This window comes from Lontra canadensis, unplaced genomic scaffold (assembly GCF_010015895.1).
Source record: "Lontra canadensis isolate GAN:19392208 unplaced genomic scaffold, GSC_riverotter_1.0 scaffold65, whole genome shotgun sequence".
Classification (NCBI taxonomy): Eukaryota; Metazoa; Chordata; class Mammalia; order Carnivora; family Mustelidae; genus Lontra; species Lontra canadensis.
Genome location: NW_022631059.1, coordinates 10495712 through 10517846, shown reverse-complemented (window position 1 = coordinate 10517846; position 22135 = coordinate 10495712). Strand labels below are relative to the sequence as shown.

General features: G+C 51.6%; 1 protein-coding gene across 1 annotated transcript in view; it reads right to left on the bottom strand.

Annotated features, from left to right (window-relative positions):
- Window positions 1-17949, bottom strand: part of RIPOR3 (RIPOR family member 3) — a 54196-nt gene extending 36247 nt beyond the window's left edge. The window contains exon 1 of the mRNA XM_032878981.1: window positions 17822-17949. Coding sequence (XP_032734872.1) covers window positions 17822-17842 — 21 coding nt within the window. The 5' untranslated portion in view covers window positions 17843-17949. The remainder of the gene's footprint in view (window positions 1-17821) is intronic.
- Between the last annotated feature and the right edge of the window lie 4186 nt (window positions 17950-22135).

Genomic DNA, 22135 nt, shown 5'->3' with positions numbered 1-22135 from the left:
ATTATCTACACTCCCAGGCAACTCCGCTGGGCTTTTAGGAGGTAAAGATGACTCATGAATTTCTGTGAAATATCCAGAGGGTGTTTGGATTTAAATGGCCCCTTCACTGATCTGATCGCCACCAACAGGCTCCCATCACGCTCCCATCACCTGGTGTGCGCGGGGCCCCTGGGAAAGACGGCAGGTCTTTAGGGAAGGGGCCTCTTGGGGCCGCCATGGGGGTAAGAGTGTGCGTGCAGCTGGGGCACGTGGCTGGGAAAGACAGGGCCTGGAGGCAAGATAACAGAGATGGGGGCACGAGAACTGATCCTCTGGGAAGCACGAGATGGGCAGCTGAAGCCCCTTGCACATGCAGCCTCCACACTGGTCTGTGGCTGTAGGATCAGCTCTAGAAAACAGGCTGGCCGAGGGGTTCCTGGGGGGCTCAGTCGGTTAAGCGTCTGCCTTCAGCTCAGGTCATGATCCCAGGGTCCTGGGATCGAGCCCCCAGAGCAGACTCCTTGCTCAGCAAGGAGCCTGCTTCTCCCTCTCCCTTTGCCGCTCCCCCTGCTTATGCGTTCGCTCTCTTTCTCTCTGTCAAATAAATAAAATCTTGAAAGAAAGGAAGGCAGAAAGGAAGGAAGGAAGAAAGCAAAAGAGGCCGGCCGGGAGGGCCCAAGATAGAGGGATGGTGTAGACAGACCCCTCCTGGTGCTGTCCTCATTGGCAGGTCGGGGTGAGGCCAAGCAGGGCTCAGTGTTCCTGGCCAGGCACCTGTTTGATGTCAAAAACCGAGAGCGGTAATACTGCTAATGAGAACCAACACTATGAGAACACTTGCTGTGTATCCCTGCCCTGTTCTAAGAATTAACTCGTTTCATCCCTGGTACCCAGAGAGTTTGGCCTCCATGGCGCTCTGGATCCACTGAGCGGCACCCCCTTCGCACATCCTGGACACGCGGCATCTCCCACAGCACCCTTCTGAGGCGGGCACTGCTACCACCCCCATTTTACAGACTGGGAGACTGAGGCTTGCGGAGCTGAAGTGGCCGGAACTCACAAGGGGCAGCATCATGTCACTGTAACTCCCCTGCAAACACACGTGTGGGCAGTGTGCCTCCAGCGTGTGTGCACACCCAGCACACCCTGGCCATGACCGAGCACCATGTGTAGGACTCTACCCAGAAGCCCTCGCCGCACGCTGGGTGTGGGAGGGTCTTGGCCTCAGCACTGACCCTTTGGGCCAGATCATTCTTTGCCGTGGGGTTCGTCCTGTGTATTTATCATTGCTGGGTACCAGGAGCCCTGCCCCCTCCAGGGTGACAACTGGGGGTGTCTGCAGACACTGCCACGTGTCCCCCGGGAGGCAGAATCGCCTCCAGTGGAAACCACTGGGTTCAAGGCCGCGCTTCAGTCTGTGCTCAAGGACTAGTGATTTAGCGTCGTGGGCGTCAGGGATCATTTCCGCGGCTGCTGAAAATGGCAGTGAAGGGACTTACTTTGTTGGTTAAAAATGGGGGAGCCCAGCAGCCCAAAAGCTACAGAAGGGGCCCTGGGGCCACAGCCTCTGCACCCCCCCACCCCCCGTGCGTGCACCCGCACACTCACACCCTCACACCGGGATGTGGCCAAGGGCCTGGGGACTGAGAGCGACGGCTCGAGCTCGGAGAAGAGCTTGGGGGCCTCCTCGGGCATCTGCTGTCACATCCGAGCCCTGCGCAAGACCCCCGCCTGGCAGCGAAGAGAGGCCCAAAGGCAGCCTACTCGTTTCATCCGAAAGACCCTGACCACTGATGAACACACACCGGCCCGGGTTCACTTAACACAGGCAGGACTTGGATTCAGCTCCGCACTGAATGAGCTGAACCCTGCAGTTGGGGACACAGACCCTCCCGGCTGCTCACCCACACAGCATTACAGCGGCCTCTCCTAACCCTGCCGACGGCGGAGCAAGAATGCCATTCCCGCCTGCTGACGCCGGGAGAAAGGCCCGGTGCCTCGCCCTGGGCCGAGGTCACGGGGCACGCGGGGCTTGTGCGTGGGGCCCACGGGAATGGTCGGATTACTTTTAAAACCAGAAGATCAGAAATAAACCTGTAGGGCGCCTGGGTGGCTCAGTGGGTTAAAAGCCTCTGCCTTCGGCTCAGGTCATGATCCCAGGATCCTAGGATCGAGTCCCGCATTGGGCTCTCTGCTCCGCAGGGACCCTGTTCCCTCTCTCTGTCTCTGCCTGCCTCTCTGCCTGCTTGTGATCTCTGTCAAATAAATAAATAAAATCTTTAAAAAAAAAAAAAAAAGAAATGTATCTGTAGGTTAAACAGAATGTCTTATTATATGATATCATACGTGCTACATATTAATAGCATGTGTTTTTAAATGGAATTTATCCAACCTTATACCAATTCAGTCGTAAATGGACCCTGCCCTTTGCCCGCCCTCCCTAGAACAGTGCTGCTCCCTCTCCCCCCAAGGCTCCCTCTCTAGCTCCTTCCCCGCCCCCACCTCCTTGCTCCTCAGCCTGGCCCTAACCCTAACCTTAACCCAGCCTCGCAGAGACAGAGGACCCGAGAGAGAGCCAGGTCCTTGACCTTGTGCTTCACCTGAATACACTCTTTTGACCTTCACCAAAATGCTACGCCATGTGTGCCACTTTGTCCTGTTCTGGCCCATAGGATCTAGAAGTTCCAGCCCAGACAGCCCGACTTCCGAGTCAGCCTCTTATCCACAGGCCTTCACTGAGAGCTTTCCGGAACTGGCAGGGGCTTTGCCGACGTCATTGAGCCTTGGACCCCCCCCCACCCCCAGTCTCCCACTGAGTCCTGTTCAGATTCTCCCCTTCTTGGACAGTTGGATCCCCTCCTCCTCTCACCTCATTCGCGTGTTGTTCTCTGGGGCGTGGGCAAGTGGGCTTTTTCACCCTCCTCTCCCTGATTGCTCCTGAGATCGAGAGTATTTCTGTAAACTCATTATCTTTAGCATCTCCCGTTCTGGAACTTACCAGTTCAAGTTCTTTTGTCCCAGCTACCTAGCTTTTTCTCGGTGACTTCTAGTTTTCTTCCAGCCCCTCACTCACCCTTTTTCTTGTTCTTCATGATGTGTCTGTGTGTGCGTGTGTGTATGTGTAGCAAAAGCTCCAAATATTTATGTGACCAGATCTGTCAGCATTGTCCTTCTACATTTTAAGAGTTTGGAACCTGCTCTCTGCACCTCTAAGATTAAGTTTCTACTCTGTAGACCACTGAAGTCTAGCTCCTTGGGTGAGAATTTCGTCTTCCCGGCCAGGCTGTAAAGTCCTCAGCAGCCTCTCCCTCCTCCGCAGAGGGCCTTGGCCAAGAGATTTCACTATCTGCTCTGCTTCTCAGAAACACCCTGAGTCGGTTCCCTCCTTTTCATCCCCTCCCCCAGCGCCAGGCCCCCACCCCTGCCACCTTTCTGGTCTTCACTGGTCCCCCTGCCTCCACCTGGCCCTCTGCCCCAACATGAAAACCACAGTGAGCTTCTAAAAATGTCCATCAGGTTTCTGACATCCCTCCTCAGGCTTGCAGCTTCTGGACACACCTAGAACTGAAATCTTACCCCTGGAACTGTACCTGCAAGGCTCCGAAGAGAGGCCTCGTTCAGGGGTGCCTCGGGATGGAGCCCAGAGAGGGACGGGCGAGAGCTCCCTATCCTCTGCCCAGGAAGGCAAGAGCACCTGTTGTGCCCTTTCTCCTCCCTCCGCCCCCGCCAGAATGAATCACAACTGATCTTGTTCTAGTAAAGGCAGGGGCTGAGGAAGACTTGCAGTGTCTTCACATAACCCATCCTACCTCCACCCGTTCTCACCCAGCCTGGGAGGCAGGCAGGAAGAGGTGTCAGCCCCTCACCCTGTTTACAGCTTAATGCTGTGGCTCAGCGAGGGCAAGTGGTTTTACCACACTCACACAGCCGGGGGAAGGGGGTGGGTGGAGACGTCTGGCAGGGAGGAAATACTGGCGTTCAAACGCATTTTGAGCACTTGAGTAGTGGCACGTGAGGAGAGAGGCTGAATAGGGACCTCACTGGGAGACCCTGGGTGGGTGAGGGGCTAGGGCTCTACTGGGGAGCCCAGCAGGTATTAACACTTCAAGCCCCCCCACTGAAGTTGTTCTTGCGCAGTCCTGGAAGTCTCCTAACCTGGCGCTCACATCTGAATGAGGATCCAGGTCCCTCAGGGGCAGAATCAGACTCCAGGAATGCCCAGGGTCCCCCGCCAGCAGGTCTGGGACTCCTGCATAGGCACGTGGGCTGGATCAGGGGGACTGTTTGCTGATGGAGGCTGTTAGCAGCACTGGAAATGGTCAGGAGTTCTCCCAGAGATGAGCCATCTGGTCATCCCAAGATAAACAATTTACAAAAGACACATGTAGCCAGCCTGCCGTTTCAGTTTTTCTTTTTACAAGGCGATGTGCCATTTCCTCTCCCTTCTGGTGCCAACTGCAGAGACAGAGGCTGTCCCAGGCACCCAGGCCCTAGCTCCTGTGTTTCCCTGGGACAGGGGAAACTTTTCTTGCCCCATCCTCAGGGCTGAGTGACTCTATGCCAGAGGCTAACCCACATGGTAAGGAGAGTGGACTCCCTCCCAAAGGAACAGCTTTATTTTCTAGAACCTGAAGTCTTGAATTTCCAGAATCTTCAGCCTAAAATCCATTTCCTTTTGGAAGAAGACCCCTACTGGTCTCCCCAGGTATTGCAGCCCTGCTCTACCAGCCGTGGCAAATGCCCACACAGAAGAGAGGGGATCCGTTTCCGATGTTCAGAGCAAAGCCAGTGGATTCCCAGGCATGCAAGACATGTGTGTGACTTAACAGCCTGAAATAAACAGTTTGTGCTGGAATTGTAATCCTGGAGTTTCCAAAAAGTGTTGCAAAACACCCCAGGCGGACTCTGGAGTTTGTGTTCTACAAGCTGTTTATCAATTAATTCCTTCTTTGCCGAACATTCTTACTTGGCCTACTGGGAGAGGAGTTTGGTGGGATTGCATCTCTCCGATTTTGTAATGAAAATCACCAGGGAAAGAGGGTTCACTTTGGGGAGGCTCATGTTACAGAAGATGTGGCTGGAACAGGTGGTTCCCATACGCACGAGGCTAGTACGAAGTCCTGAGCTCATGGAATAAGGAAGGGGACCTCTGGGGACGGGGATGTGGGGACTGTGCTGTAATCTGTGAGCTACACGTCCACAGAGTCACAGGAAGGTGAGGAGTGTAAGCCTCAATTTAAAAACAAAAAACAAAAAACAAAAAACAAAAAAAACCACACAAAACAAAACAAAACAAAAAAACAACCAAGGTTAAGTCCATACTTTGCCTCTTCCTAGCTCTGTGACTTAGACAAGTCTGAGCCTTAGTTTCTCCATCTGTAAAATAGGGAATCATTGATGTTACCTTCTATAACTTGCTTTACAGTCGCAAGAACATGCCTTTTTCCCTCTCTGTTAAAAGGAAAAACCAAGCTACAATGTATAGCTTTGTCTACTGTTTTGCATCCCAAGGTTAGAGCCCTGAGGATGTGTATCAGCTTTCTGCGGCTGCTGTAACAAAGTATACGGTAAACCAGGTAGCTTAAAGCAACAGAAACGTTAACCTCTCACAGTTCTGGAAGCTAGATGTCCAAAATCAAGGTGTCAGCAGAGCCGTGTCCCCTCTAAAAGATCTAGGAATCTAGGAAAGGGTCCCTCCTTGCCTCTCCCAGCTTCTGGTGGTGGTTGTCCGTCCTCAGCGCCTCTTACCTGGCCATTGCCCCTCTCCCATCTCTGCCTAGGGGGGTCATGCAGCCTTGTCCCAGTGGTCTCTGTCTTCACAAGGCATTGCCCTCTTGTTATAAGGGCACCATCGCTGAACTAGGGCCCGCCCTAGTGACCTTGACCTGACGACATCTGCAAAGACCCTATTTCCAAATAAGGTCACATGCACAGGGACAAGGGGATAGGACTTCAACAGATCTTTTGAGGGACACAATTCAACCTCAGGTAGAAAACACTTCGTTTAATCCAGCAGTTTAAGGAGACTCTGGATGTATCAAGGTGGGCCCCAAGCATTGGTGGGTGGGAGAGAATACTAGTTCAGTATAAGAAAGCACAGAAATGCACTTGCTGATAATGGACAGCAGGGGAAAGGAGGACTTGGGGGATGGGAGGGGACAACACATGAAAGTCTCCAGGCAATGAAATCTTAGGATGGGGATTCTTAAATTTATTCCCAAATGTGCTCCCCACCGCCTTCCCATTTCCCCCTATTCTCTAGACTTTCTCTCTTCCTGATGGCACCCATTTTCCTTCTGAGGACCTAGTTTTTGCCCATCTGCTATAGGTCTGCCGGGCCTGGCCCCAGAGCCCCACGGTCCCCTTAACAAGGACAGGCCCAAGAGCCACACCAGGCGAAGCAGGCACAGCCTCCTTGGAAAAGGAAAGCGGGGGCGGGCAGACAGGAGATGGAACACATTGGATTTCGTTCATTCTGGTTCAATGGGGCCCTGGCCGGAATGTCTGCTGTGAGCCCACCTTGAGTTCCGGAGCTCTTGGTTCAGGCCCATTTCCAGGCCTGTGCACATTCCCAGTGACCTTCCGGGAGACCCCCTCAAGCTCAAGTCAGCCAGATCCTTTCCCACGGGCTCACAACAGTTATCTCTAGAGCCCACTCTGGCGGGCTTGTGTCAGCAGTACTTTAGGGAAAATGAGAGAACCTGAGCAGTGTCCAGCATGGGATACAAGGAGAAAAGACAGTGATTTCAGAAGAGCAGAGAATTTTTTCAAAATCAGCACATATCAGCATAAAGGTATCTAGAAGAAATGTTGAAACCCTCAAGAATCCTTAGGGGTCACGGGGCCCACGGTCCTGGATTTCTCACTGGAGTCTTGGGCCTTGGTTTACATATTAAAAGGGGGGGTACCCTATGGGAAGTCTGGAAGATGTGGGCATCCGGAGACTGACACTCAGGGCAGGGAAACGCCTGGTGTCCACTGATAGAGGACAGTGGTGACTGCTACCTGACACACTGCCCCCACCCCCGGAGCGGGTGGCCCCTTGCTTTTGGCCTGTGTACCACAGCCTGAGCCAGACCGCCTCCCCTGCTGCGTGGCTGGGCCTCTGCCAAGCTGGGCCCTTCCTGAGCACATGCTGTTTTGATTCTGCGCCCCTCAGGCTTTATTGGTTTTCCCTGCTAAATGAGGTGGTTTGCCCAGCCCGGTGGCAGTTCCCGTAAAAGCTGGAGTTCTGATGACCCAATGTGGCGAGTTGACAGGGAGGCACTCCCCGAAGGATGGGCTGGCTGGAAATGGTGCTTCCCCCCTTCCAAGGATCGTGATGAGGTCTGAGGGCTCTAAGAGGAGGCAGGGGTCCTGTGGATGCCAAGAGCCCTGGGCTGGGGGTCAGTAATCTGGACTTGAGCTGTTGCTGGGCCAGGTAGGCGTTCTCTCTCTCATGGGCAAAATGGGGATAAAGCACATATGTCACAGCACCGCCTCTGAGCTCCAACAGGAGTACAGACATAGAATCAGTCTGAAAACCGTGAAGCTCTAACCAATGAACGGTTGTACCAGTATTAGTCCTGCTATCATGACCATTTTTTAGTAAAACCCAAGACCTTTTGTGGCCAGGCAGAATATTAAGGTGACCTTGCATAATCCTTTCTCCTTGGAGTGGGACGGAACCTGTGAATGTAATGAGATATGCCTCCTGTGATTGTGTCACCTTCTGTGGCAGAGGGGAGACTATCCTGGATGGGTCTGACCTTATCAGGTGAGCCCTTAAACAGAACTGGCTCTTCCAGTCAAAAGAGGTTTAAAGTAAGAGAGGGATTCCATGTGAGGGAGAGTCTCTCCATTGATGGCTTTGAAAATGGGGGAGGCTTATGGGAAGGAATATGGTGGGCCTCCAGAAGCTGAAAGTGACCCGGCTGGCCGCTGGTCATAAAGAAGAGACCTCAGTCCTATAGCTACATGGAACCAAATGACACCCTCAAGAGTGATCTTGAAAGTGGATTTGTCCCCAGGCCCTCTGGACGGCAACTCAGCTTGACTAATATCTTGAATCGAGCCTTACAATGCCCTCGACAGAGAACCCGGCCCCATCAACTCTGGCTCACCAAACTAGGACTCATAAATGGGGATTGTTCTAAGCGGCTGGGTTTGTGGCAATCTGTTACACAGAAAACCAACACATCTGTCGAGGAAGCCTTAAAATGGAAGGCTCCCGGGGTGCATGGTGGAGACAAGGTTCAGACCCTGACCATACAGCTCACTGGCAGCCTGATGTCGGCCACACCACCTCCCTCACCTGCCAGAAACTGTTTCCTCATCTGTAAAGTGGGGATGGAAATTAAATGCATGAAGCATTGGGGCAGGGTACGTCATTAAGGGTGTGTAATAAATGCTCAAGAAACAGGAGCACTGTATGCATTAATGATTAGAAATCAGCTGATAGCTATCAACAGTGCACCTGTGGTCTTCAGAACCCTGTCCCCCACACCAGGGACATGGGAATGAACCCTGACCCAGTGTACTGGGAATTGCAGACCCTTGGGGAAGCAGGACCCTGAAAGTCACAACTTTGGAGACAGTAGGTGGGACGGCATGACACCCTTAGCTGGCACAGAGAGCCCTGGTAGAGTTCCGTCCTCGAGATCCCCTTCACACTAGCTTTTCTGAGGAGGAATTCTGTCGCTCAGCTTCGGTCTCATTCTGTCTAAAGGAAGCCCGAACACCTGCATCCCAAAGTTTATAGCAGCTGTGCCCACAATAGTCAAACTACAGAAAGAGCCCAGATGTCCATCAGCAGATGATGGATAAAGAAGATGTGATACACAAATGCGCGCACGCGCACACATGCACACACACACACAACGGACTACTACTCAGCCATGGAAAACAGAAATCTTGCCATTTGCAAGAACATGGATGGAACTAGAGGTTATTATGCTGAGTGAAATAAGTCAATCAGAGAAAGACAATTATCATACGATGTCACGCATATGTGGAATTTAGGAAGTGAAACAGAGGAGCATAGGGGGAAGGGAGGGAAAAATAAAATGAGACGAAATCAGAGAGGGAGATAAACCATAAGAGACTCTTAATCATAGGAAACAAGCTGAGGGTTGCTGGAGAGGAGGGGGGCAGGGGGATGGGGTAACTGGGGGATGGACATTAAGAAGAGCGTGTGATGTCATGAGCACTGGGTGTTCTAGAAGACTCATGACTCACTGAAATCTACCTCGAAAACTTAATACACTGTATGTTAATTGAATTTAAATTAAAAATACAAAATTTTAAAAAATAAAAATAATAATAAAGGAAGCCTGAGGCCAAGGCCTTATCCTTGGAAGAGGCTGACCCTGGACCCAGGGAGACAGGGGTGTCCAATCTCCCAGTTCTATTCCTGGCATGTGCCCTCACCAACGCTACTGTACCCCCAAATTCTCCCAGTCTCTGAACCCCACAGCCCACCGCCCTGCTCCTATGTTTCTCCCCCATCCTCGGAGCAGTCCCAAGCCCTGGCCACCCACCCACATGTCCGGACTCCATCAGATCTTCCCCCTCTCTGTTCCTTTGGACCCAGACGGGCAGCACCAGGCGGTGGGGACCATACATTCTGAATTCAACGCCCCCTGACTGCTTCCCCCAGCAAATCAAATCCACAACGAGATGCCATTTCACCACCATTGGGACGACTGACCCTCCTCTGAGGCACGGACAATGAGCACCAGCGAGGACTGGAAAGATTGGAGCCTCGGACCCTGTGGGCTGGAAGCGGCGGAGCAGGGGCGGCTGCTTTGGAAGACAGTTTGGCCGTTCCTCCAGGGGTTCAGCACGGTTACGAGTCGGCGGGGCCTTTGTCACTCCTCCACGTACACCCGGGAGAAGTGAAAACACGTGTCCGTGCAAGACACGCACGCAAACATTCCCAGCAGGGTTATTCTCTGAAGCCAAGAAGCCAAAATGACCCAAGTGTTCATCCACCAACGGGTGGTTCGTGAAACATGGTGCAGCCAGACAGTGGGACAGTGTTGGGTCATATAAAGAAGTGAGGCAGCCGTACATGTCCCACCGTAGATGACTCTTGGACACAGAATGCTGAGTGAAAGAAGCCAGACACAGAAGGCCACAGAGCAGATGATTCTACTTCTATGGAATGTTTAGAATAGGCAAATCCATAGAGACAGAACACAGATGAGTGGTTGCTGGAGGTTGGGAGCAGAGAAGGATGACTTCTAATGGGGGCGGTGACCGCTAATGGGGATGGGGTTTCTGAGGGGGGCGTGGAAATGTTCTGGAATTAGATGGTAGTGACGGTTGTACAACTTTGTGAATGTGCTTAACTGTACACTTCGAAAGTATGAGTTTTAGGGGCGCCTGGGTGGCTCAGTCAGTTAAGCATCTGCCTTTGGCTCAGGTCATGATCTCGGGGTCCTGGGATGGAGTCCCGTGTTGTGTCGGGCTCCCTGCTCAGCAAGGAGTCTGCTTCTCCCTCTCCCTCTACCCACCCCGCTGCTCGTGTGCTCTCTCGCTTGCTCTCTCAAAGAAATAAATAAAATCTTTTAAAATAATAAAAAATAAGAGTGTAAGTTTTATGGGGCTTTATCTCCATTTTAAAAAAATAGGTTGAAAAAAAAGTCCTGATGGCTTCTCACTGGCTGCCTAACCTTGCACAAGTGACTTGGCCTGAGCCCGAAGTTCCCCGTCTGTTGAATGAGGCCATAACAACAACACTACCTCGTGGGTCTGCTGAGATGACCTAAGAAGATACAAGAAAGCAGTGCTCAATGAAAGGAAGTTTTAGAATTCATGTTAGGATTAGTCGCTGCACGAGATATATTAAGGTGGTTTTCTGAGGGTCTGCCTCCTCGGGCAACTCTGCTCCCATATTCCCATCCTGCCCGGCCAATTTTCTTCCTCTTTCCACCACTTGGCGTGTGATGTTCCCGCTGTTCCCTCCAACACCCTGTATGTCGTTCGTGGGTAAGTCCAAGCTTGCCCTTGCCTTCAAGCCTGCCCCCCATAGCGCCTCTTCTGAGCCCCTTGCCCAGATCCACCCTCTTCCTGGGGGGCGCCATCCCCTTCACTGATGGCAGGCTGAATCCCACCCAGAAGGTTTCAAGTCCCAAGCCAGGCTCCGAGCAGCTTGTCCTGCTGTCGTGCGTCCCAGACTTGATACGTTTATTGCCTTCCTGACATCCCCCCTTCCCCATACCAGACTACCTCCTGTATTGCAAGCTGCAATAATGACCTTGCTTTTCAGAAAATAAGCATATTTTGAAAGGACAATTTAATCGTGGCTGTAAATGAAGAGCCAGCATCATTCGCCATCAAATGATGGCAAAAGAACAGAAGCTGGAGCTGGGAGATAGTCGCACTGAACACAAAGCTGTGTCCGAGTGCAGGTAGCCACATTGTCTGCTAAGCCCATTCCTTTAAGGTCCGGAGATCAGTAGGTCTTCTCAAGGCATTAAAGACATACTAACAACAGAAAGACTCTAACTGGCATAATCGGGACTGAGAGATCACTGAAAGGGGACTTGCGTGATCCGTGAGTCACCGTGAGTAATGCTTGCCCCCTGAATCATCTTCCCTTTTCTCCCGCAGCTTGTCACTTAAATATCACCTCCTCGTGAGCCTCTCCCGGGCTACTTATCTCAGTGGGACCAGCCCTACCCCCCTCCATTTTCCCAATTCCCCATCTTGGTTTTTTCTCTTTAGCATTTCACACCAGCAGATATCCTCTTCACTACATTTTCCTTGTCTCCCGTCTGTCCCTCCAGAGAGAATGCACGCCCTAATGGACCAGCCCTCCCAGGAGAGGGCCTGGCCCCTGGGAGGGACTCAGTAAATACTTGCTGAATGAATGAACTGGTGCACGGATGACCGAATGGATCTTGTGCCTCCAGCAGCTTCGTACTGTCTTGACTCCAGCTCCGTACCAAATCTTAACCCTTGGGAGGAGCCCAATAAACAGTTGTTGAGTGTACAACCCAGGGAGGGAATGAATCAATCAGTCAACGAATTTCTGCCTGGGTAGTGAAGCTTCCAGTCTTTGAGATAACCCAGGCTTCTTCATGTGTATAGGTTTCCGAAGGCCCTAATTCTAAATTCTTCCTGCAGACTGTCTCCGGAACCAAAAGTACAGAGTCTTTGCCAAGAAAAGAGGCTGAAATTCTTTCAGGCCTCCGGTTGAGAACAAATAGTGTTGGTTTCCCAGGAGAAGCAAGTTAGGGACCCCAAGAAGTTGTGGGAGCTCAGGAGGTGTGGGGAGAGCATCTTCTGGAGACAGACTCCTTGCCCGCCCTGGCCGGCACCCCGTGGCACCCTGCCACGTGGGAGAAGCCAGCCAGACACGCAGGCACGCTGCAGTTACTCAGTGATCCTAAGTACATCAAGATGGGCGCCCTGACGCCAGCCGCTCTGAGCAGATCTGGAATGAATTGGGGGGTTGTTAAGATCGCCGACTTAAGCCTCTTCTCACAGGAAAAATATTTATCTCACTGAGCTCCGCTTTTTGGAAAGCTGTGCCTGTAACAGTCCACATCGATCTAGCAGAGTTTTGGCTACTGCTGGCTTTGTCTCTTTTCCTGTGTCCGCCCATGTGCACGTGTGTGTGTGTGTGTGTCCATGATTATTAAGCAATCAGCCAGAAGACACAGCCAGAACACTCTACTCTTCTTCAATTGGAAAAAAATGGACACAAACTGAGTTTGTGGCAGGAGACACAAGACATAGATGTTTTATCATCAAAGATGCCTGCTTGCAAGAGACAACTGTTTCTTCCCTTCCTTTTCTTTCTTTCTTTCTTTTTTTTTTTTTTTCTTATCTAATATGCTCTTTTTCCCCCTGGTTTAGGGAAAAAACACAGACAAATGCGACGTGGAAAGTAAGTACTCCCATCCTTCCTAGGGGCCACAGTCAGCCTTTAGAAAGCAATTTTTTCCTTGGCTTTTCTACTCTTAGAGCCGTGGTCCTGGGTTTGAATCCCAGCTCTGCCACTTGCTGGCTGTGAGACCTGGAGAGCCATGTTACCACTTGGGACCTCTGTTTTCTCATTTGTAAGATGGAGAAATAATAGACCCACCCCTTTAGGTTGTTGGGAGGAGTAAATGTGAGAAGATACACAGAGCTTAGCTTTGTTTCAGGCACACAGTAAATGATCCACCAACGGTACCTATTTTATAGGTGGAATATATATCATTTTTATACATTATTACATAGCTCACTGTACCCCAATTGCTTGAGTAACATTATTTTTTAGTCATTGCTAATCTGACAACCCATTCTTTAATTTGCATTTTAAAAAAGTTCACCCACTATTTTCCTAACATGGGTTTTATTCGCTACACTGCCGAATGTTTCATCTACGCCAAGCATGGGCTAAGGGCTCTCCACCAAATATTTTAATCACACTCCTGGTGTATACCCAGACTTGACCAGATATTCATACACCCGTGTTCATGGCAACATTACGCACAGTAGCCAAAAGGCAGAACAACCCGTGTCCCATCAGCAGATGGGTAGGTAAACAAATGTGGTCTCCCTGTACACGGGAACACCATTCGTCCTTACACTGGAAGGGAATTCTGACCCAGGCTGCAACATGAATGAGCTCTGGGGACATGATGCAAAGTGAAGGAGGCCAGTCATAAAAGGACAATTATAGTATGATTCCTCCTCTATGAGGTCCTTAGAGCAGTCAAAGTCCTAGAGACAGAAAGTAGAATGGCGGGTGGTGGGGGTGCCTGGGGGGCGGAGTCAGTTATGCATCCCACTCTTGGTTTTGGCTCAGGTTGTGATCTCAGAGTCATGAGATCGAGAGCCCCCTTCCAGCCCCTGGCCCCAAGTTCTGCACTGGGCAGGGAGCCTGCCTCTGATTCTCTCTCTCTGTCCCTCTGCCTCTCCCCAAGCTTGCGTGCCTAAGCTCGCTCTCTCCCCTCTCTCTAACAAGCAAACAAATAAATAAATCTTAAGAAGGAAGGGAGGGAGGGAAGGAAGGAGGAGGAAGGGAGGGAAGGAAGGAGGAGGAAGGGAGGGAGGGAGGAGAATAATGGTGGGAGCCAGTGCTTGGGGGAGAGGGATCGAGGAGTTAGTGTTTAATGGGGACAGAGTTTCAGTTGGAGGAGATGAAGATGTTCTGGAGGTGGATGGTGGTGATGGTTGAACAGCAACGTGAATGTGCTTAATGCCCTGAACCGTACACTTAAAAATGGGTAAGGTGGGAAATTTTATGTTATGTATATTTTCCTAGAACAAAAAGTCTTAATCAATCTTCCTAACATCCTGTAAGGTAGATGTTTTTATTACCAATGCCCCCCCTCCTCCATTCTTTAAAAGATAGTGAAAGGAAGGCTCAGAGAGGTTAAACACATTCCTAGAGTCACACAGCTTATAAGCAGAAGAGCCAGGCCTAGGTGGAATTCTGTGGACACAGGAGTCAGAGGGAAACCAATCCAACTCAAGGTGGCAGGAAAAGTTAACCATGACCGACGGGCCCTCAAGGTTCAGAGTTCAGTTCTAAATTTATTCTCTGACCTTCTTGTGGCTTCTAAATTTGGCCAAACAAGTTCTTCCAGCCTAATCGATGACGTGAGTACATTGTTTTGAAGATGAAGCCTCTTTCCTGGTATGAAAGTAATAAAATAATGCAGATTTGTTTGGAGAAGTCACCCTACCTCCTGTCCGTGGCACTCCTAGGGTGACCCGGGACTCACTGATAGCAGAGACATGTCACAGAGCCTGAGTCTGAATTTCTCCTCCTGAAAGAAGCAGAAACAGAGCCTCAGGAAACAGTGAGGCAAAGAAATTCTAACCAGAACCAAACTTAAAGTTTTCTTGAAGTTATTAATTAAGAACAAAATTAGAGTGCTTGGATCATCTCCAATTCAGGGAGGAATTTGCTGGGGCTGAGTTGCCACTTCTCTGGAAGGTATCAGGATGGCTGACTGGTCCAGGACCCCTTCTCGGACATCCTGCCTCTACTGAGGTGGGACAGACATGTGCCCCTTGTGGTCTAGCCACCACTATCTGAACAAGCCTGGGACACTGGACCCCGGAGAAATGATTCACTCACTGGCCAGAAACATAAAACTTCTGGTGCCTGGCCAGGAAGGATGAACCTGGACATCAGATTCCCTCCTGCAGGAATGTAAACCAAGAGACATGGAAGAGCACTCCAGTTGGTGTAGATACTTGAGCTGAAAGGTTAGGGATATTTGGAATGGGGTGGCCATTCTGGGGGCATAAGCACACAGATGTATGTAGAAAAGGGGTAGGTGTTGTGGCACTCTGGCTCCCAGAGTGTTGAGTGGCTGGATCAAACTTTACCTGAAACCCACATTACCACTGACTTTTCCATTACATGAGCCAACAAAATCTTTGTTCAAATTACTTTTGTTAAGGTTTTCTGAACTTTTATTTTTTATGACCAAAAGGAGCAGCTCTATAACCTCTCAAGGTGTCCTATTTTTACCTGAAATTGTCAGAGTAGATTTAAGACACAGAACCCAACAGACCACACCAAAGCAGAACCAGGCAGGCAGAAGCACTTTGGCAGAGTTTAGGACTCAGAGCAGTGTCCCTGCACGTCCCGAGTGACGAGTTCCCCTTCTCTGGTCTGAAACACTCCAAGGAGGGGCCGGGAGGTTAGAACTTGGCTGCAGGGACATGCTGTCCTCAAGACAACCCCTTCTCAGCCTCAGAGCTACTGTTATCAGAATCTCTCTGAAGGTCCTGGACAAAGGGTGAAGCCAGGAACTCCTGAGGCTGAGGGCAGGTCAGGGGCCTGGGAGAGTGGGCTGGGTCTGGGGCTGGGGCAGAAATATGTCTTCCGTTTCCCTTGGGCCCCCACAGTACAGCTGTTGTCCACAGTGAGGTTAGCCAATAATAGGGACAAGTAGCCTTCACTGGATAGGCAGTGACCCAGGACTAAAGGCGCTGCTGGGGATAAGATGGGTCTCTTTGAGGCAAACGGGCTTAGCAGCCAGTGGTGGCCCTGGGATCCACGCTGGCGTCTGATGGCTCCGCATGCGGTACCATTTCCAGTTCACCGCAGTGAAGCTCTGAGACTGTGGCCACATCTGTCCGCACATTTCCCTTGCAGCTGGTTCTGCAATCAGCAGCCGCTCCACGGCCTCCCCAGGGGCTCCGGGGAGCTGACTGCTGATGAGGGAGAGGATTAGCCACAACCTTGACTCTCCTTCCGGCCTCTGCCAGACCCACCAGAGGCGTGGGTGTGTCCGGCCTACCTGGGAACATCTGCTTCTGTCGTCAGACAGGCTGCCCTGATGAGGACCAGACCCCCCAGAGAAGGAGCAAGCCAGAGAAATTAAAGATGAATTTCCAACCATAATTGGCCCCATCTGTGAAACTGGGGGCTTCCCAAGGGCCAGGCAGGCGCTGGGCTCGGGTTTAAGCCCGGGTAGGGGACATCATGGGTGCTGTCACAATCACGGCGCCCCCACCCTGGGGGAGCGGGGGTGAAACGGCTGTAGGCATCGGGACCAGCACCTGTGGCGGGTTCTCCATCCAGGCTCCTCCTCTCAGGGGCCCTTCCACTTCCACTGTTCGGTTCTTACTGGTTTTCACGGGCCCCCAGACGAGTCAGTGGCACCAGATTGGCGTCCTGTCCTCCTTGCTCACTGGCTGTGTAACGTGGGGGGATGTTGATTCATTTTGAACCTCTGTTTTCCCACCTGCACACTAGGGGCTTGTCATAGCCCAGAAGTTTCCAGACTGTGGACTGCACCCATCTGCGGGCCATGAGCTCAGCAGGGAGAGTCGTGAACAGGCATTTACTTCTGCTCTTCAGCCTCGGTGGTGACATTCTCCCAAGTGCACACCCCACCCTTTCCGGGAATGATATGAGGGCAGGGATCCCACGGGCTTCTCCGTTCCCACCCAGCACCTTGCACGGAGCGAGCTGCTGTGGGGAGTGATGTGCTTAATGGCTCTCCAGTGACTCGAATACTCTATTCTGTTCCCTTTCATGACAGTTGCTCGCCCAAGGAGTGCAGCTCTCAAAACTGGGCTCAGGCAGACCTGACCTCAAGCCTGGATCTGCCCTTACTCAAGCGTGGCCATGGGGAGCTCTGTCCCCTCCCTCCAAGCCTCTGGTTCCATGTCTGTTCCCAGGCAATAACTCCACCTATTCTATAGGATTGTCTTGTGAATCTGAATTAACTGATGCAAAGCTCTAGGCTTTGTGAGAGGTGCACGGCGAGCCCCATGTCGGCCCACTACAACCATTAAGTCCATATATCACATATGTCACGATAGACTCCTTGGGGTCAGGACACCCCTACCTTCCTCCAGTCAAATCGTCAGCTGGTCTGGGGGGCACCTCTGGCGAGTAATAGCAATGTCGGGGCTTTCTCTCTACTTTCTGGCTTTCCTAAACTGGTTGCCAGCCATGTGTCCCCGCCCAAGACAACCCTGCCCCCACCCCCAAAGGGAGTAACTTCAGCATCACCCCCACTGGAGAACGTCAGCCTAGTAGAGCACGTTACCCGGGTTTACTGCATTTAAGGTGGGGCCTCCAAAAGCCCACTAAGATGTCTGTGGATGGACCAGTGGGTCCCCCAACTTACCCTGCCCGGCTCCCCCGTGCTGCACTCAGCTCCAGACAGCACGCGGCGAGAGAGGTCAGCGGCTAAGTTCTCTGCCTTTCCCTGAATTCAGGTCTGTTTGTTTTCCCTGTGCAGCAGCTGTGCAGAGTGGAAATCTCCACTAAGGGACAGACCTCCCCTCTAGGCTAGAATCAGGAGAATGACACAGGAGAGGAGGCTGCCCGAGCATTAGGAGGGCCGGTCACTGAGTTCCCACATGACACTGGGCGAACCAAACCTCAGACCTTCTGTTTTCTTGTCTCCATGGGCTGAGAAGAGAAATTGCAGATCAATCTTGGCTCATGTTCTAACACCAACTGGTGGATGGAGGTTGGTTCCAGTGTAGTTGAGATGGATTCTGAGGCTGTATTGGGGCTCACTAGGAAGAAGTGCTGTGGTCAATTTGCAACGTCTTCCATGAACTGAAGGATGAGAAGGATGGTATACTTGTCATAGAGTTGCCTCCCCAACCCAGGTGCTCTGTAAAGTTCCTCAAAGCTTGAAATGGCTCAGTCTTAAGGTCTCCTGGGATCACACAAAACTCAAGATCTCTCTGTTGATTTGACCTTATTCTAACAGCACCACAGGCATCTCATGGTGAATGCTCCCTTACCCCTTGTCAGTGCCCACCGTGGAGGCCCCTTCGGACCCCCAAATCCTTATAGCCACTGTGACAGGCTCAGCTAAGGCGATCTCCACCAGCTTAGCTCACTGAAAATCAGTCCTATGATCCCCAACTCTCAACCGCCCCACTGGATCCAGCCATACCTGACGTGAAATCTAATTCTAGATTTTTAAGTTATAGGAGCCAACACATTCTCTTTTTTTCCGCTGGGCTTTCATCACTTATAACTCACAGAGTCCTGAGGCACAGAGAACTAAAAAAAGGGTTTGGCTAGTATGACAGTGAGAACATTTGGAACTTTGTTTTTGTTCCCATTTGATCCAGCCAAGGCAAGAGGCCTAGAATGCAGAGAAAAGATGCCAGTTTCTTCAAATGCAGAGACCTGGGAAACACCTGCAAGGGATCCCTGTGATAAGACAGCCTCTGCTTTGGACAAGCAGAGTCTAAAAGGAGGCAAGTTGTCTGGGATATCCTTTTATCCCCCTCAAAGTGTCGTCTCCATGAATGATTTCTCCTTAGCTTCCTGGGACACTGACTCTAGCTTGGTTGAAGTTTGTTTAAAAACCTGGGCATAAATCATAAGCACCCTCGGGAGAGAGCATTAACCACCAACTAGCAACATTAATGTCCCTCCGGCCCACCTCGTCTCCTCCAGTTAAATGGACTGGAACGTCTCCACCTTGTTCCCAGAGGAAACTTCCCTGCTTGTTCTAGAACATTTCAGAAGGTGTCTGCTCTAAGTTTTCACATATCTGCGCGCAGCTCAGCTTCCTGGCCTGGCTCCTCCATGGTGAGGGGAAGGCAGGGACCACGACAGGGAACTAACAGCTCTGGGCGTTTCCGGAGTCTGGCTCTTGGAAGTTTTTTATTTTTGGGGGGGTGGGGGGGGAGCAAATTCTTTTCTCCCCCCACCCCTCACCTCCATTCAGGAACCTGGAAGGCACAACAGCAATGGAAGCCTAGCAAAGGCTTTGATGTCAGACAGACCTGGGGACAAAACCGAGGCTGCCGCATTCTTGCTGTGTCATCGTGGACAAGTTGCTTCACCTCTCTGAGCCTCGGCTTTCCATAAAATGCAAATGATAATACCACCCACTGTGTGGGGCTACCTCTGAGAATCTGACACTCGAGTGCTCGGACAGCCTGACATAGTCCGCGGCGGTTATAGCATCAGTATTCGTGGTTCTCTCCTTTAGATCAGCTTAGACCAGGGCGGGAATGAAGGAGGATGGAGGAGAGAGAGCAATGGAGAGTAAGCAATCTCAGAACTTTGGCATCATTCAGCCTTGGGGGGTCCTGACAGCAAGCCTTGACCACATGCCTGCTCACACTCTGGACACCCAGCCGCCTCATCCTTTCTGAGGTGAGGGATGGCCCTTTCTTCCCCGGGTGGGGAATCCAAGGCTGGCCCTCTGCCCATGTCCCAGAATCTGCCGATAGGGACTGAGCTGTGATGGAAGACTCTGACCACTGAGTCCATGGTACTTTGTCACAGTACCTGAACAGACTAAGGCAATTGTTTTTTCTTTTTTTTTTTAGATATATTTTTTTAATAGACAAAGGCAATTGTTAAACACACTCATTGCTCTGGAAGTTTCTCCTTCAGCACACTTGCCACGACTCTAATTGTGTGATAATTTCTGTAACAAGTTATAGTGTGAAAAATAGGACTGTACTTTCCTCCATGCCTCTCTGGGTAAACACTCCTTCCCCTTCGTCCTCAGATATCCATCCGCTGGGGAAAATGTGTATTCGTATAGAGGAACAAACAGCAGGATCGTGGCAATATTCAGTTGCCACGATCTAATGAAATCAAATTTTGCCACAAAACAGTAGACTTAAAACTCACCACCATGAGAAAACCTTTTTTTTTTTTTCTTAAAGTCCTTTAGGTGCCAACAAACATAGCAAAAGCACAATATTTTCCCAAACCATCAAGAAAATAGAGGTCTCCCTTCACCCACGACCTCAGGGTTGCTACCTAGGGCAGAAGGAGAACATGTGTGGAAGAAGGAAGGACATTCTGTTTCTCCTCTCTTCACTTCCACACAGAGAGCACAGGGGCATAGAGGAGGGTGGTGGTGCAGAGAAGGGATGCAGGGGCTACCTGGGTTCAAATCCCAGCTCTGTCACTTAAGAACTCTTGGACCGGGAGCAAATTATTTCACATCTCTGTGTCCCTGTCTCCACATGCTGTAAAATGGGACTCGAAGAACTTTCTCAGAGAGTTGTTATGAATGTGTGTAAGTGTGTGAAATGCTTAGTGTAGACTCTGGCATTTACAAGCATTCTAAGTATCAGCTACTTCTATTTCATGTTATTATTTATTTATATTGTGTTTGTTTGTTTGTTCAATACAAGGAAAACCTGCTCCAAAGGCAGGGGTTTGCAGTGACCCTCTGGAGACCTGAGGCGGAAGCTGCATTGGGACCACTGCCCACCAGTTTAAGTTGGGGGGACAGTGCAGATGCTCCAGGTTGAAAGGAAACTTTCCCCAATGTTGGACTTTCCCTGGCTACACGGGTTCCTCCCATGGCTGGGATAGGACCCAGGATGTCCCTTTTCATAGGGGGGACCCTGTGTTAGGAGGGGTTGACAGCCCCAGCAGGGTCAGATGCAGTGGAGACAAGGGCTCTGAGCCAGTGAAGAGACAAGTCAGCCAGGCAGGGCTCCGGGCCCAGAGCGTGTGTTTTTCTAGCCGCCAGCTTCAGTCCCAAGTGCCAGAAAGGCCTGTAGTGATCCTGGGCAACAGAATGGCTAGAGACACCGACCCGCTCCACCAGCGAGCCTCGGGTCTCCAGACCCTATGCCACCTTGGCAGGGCTAAGGATGGAGCAGAAGGATATCTGAGACAGAACATTTCCTAAAGAGCTCAAGCACTGGGTCAGATTAAATTGACCAGATTAGACTAAATCGAGTGCTCTTCCTTGTTGCCCTGGGACTAGGGTTTGTGAGAAATCTCAGCTCAGTTACAGGAAATAATGAAGACTTTTTTCCCCCCCTTGCAGAGGCACATGATGCTGTGGGTAAAGATGCAGCCTCAAGGTCCGTCACCAGCATGCGGCTGCTGGGGACAGAACCGCCCCTGTCCGAAATGCACTAGGCGCTGCACAAACACCCCGTGAAGAAGTGAGGGTGCCGTTCACTCCTGACTGGGCAGTGGCGGACCGGCGGCGCGGGTCTGGGACAGGGGAGGGGGTGCTCTTCCCGGCTTCCTCCGGGGAGGGGGGCGGACAGGGCTCCCGCCGCCTGACCTTCGCGCTCTCCTCCTCGGGGCCAGCGGACCCAGCGACTTGCTTTAATAGAAAGTGACGCCACCTCCACCATCGGTGACTCATCCGCGTCCACAGACACCTGCACGCACGCACACCCGCACGCTAGGCACCTGTGCGCATGTGCACACGCACGCACATACGTGCACGCACACGCTCCCGCGCATGCGCACATGCCCCCTCTCGCAGGCACCTTCCCGGCGGGCTCGCTTGGCCAAAGCGACCGGCCATGCCGGAGAAGGGTCCCGTGGTCGGGAACGGAGGGCCACCACCGCAAGAAGTGACTCCTGCACTTCTGAGCGAACCGGGTAGCGGATCCTGCCTCTCAATGTTGAGACGAGTGGAGCCCCACGGACACCTTGCCTTGCCTGTGACAGAGCCCGAAGTAGAGGACCCGGCCGCCGCGCCTCTACCCCGACCTGCCGAAACTGTAAGATCAGAGACCTGTGTTGTTTTAAGGCATTTAGTTGTGGGGACATGTGTCACGCAGCGGCGGATAACTAATCCAGCCCCTTGTTAGCTCTGTGCCCCGACCCAGCTGCTTAAATTCATGTGTGTCCCTCGATCTCGGAAGTGGCATAACTGGTGCACCCCCACCTTCTGGGCTCATTGTGAGGACGGAAAATGAACAAATGAAGGAATGGGACAGCTGGCTGGAGCAG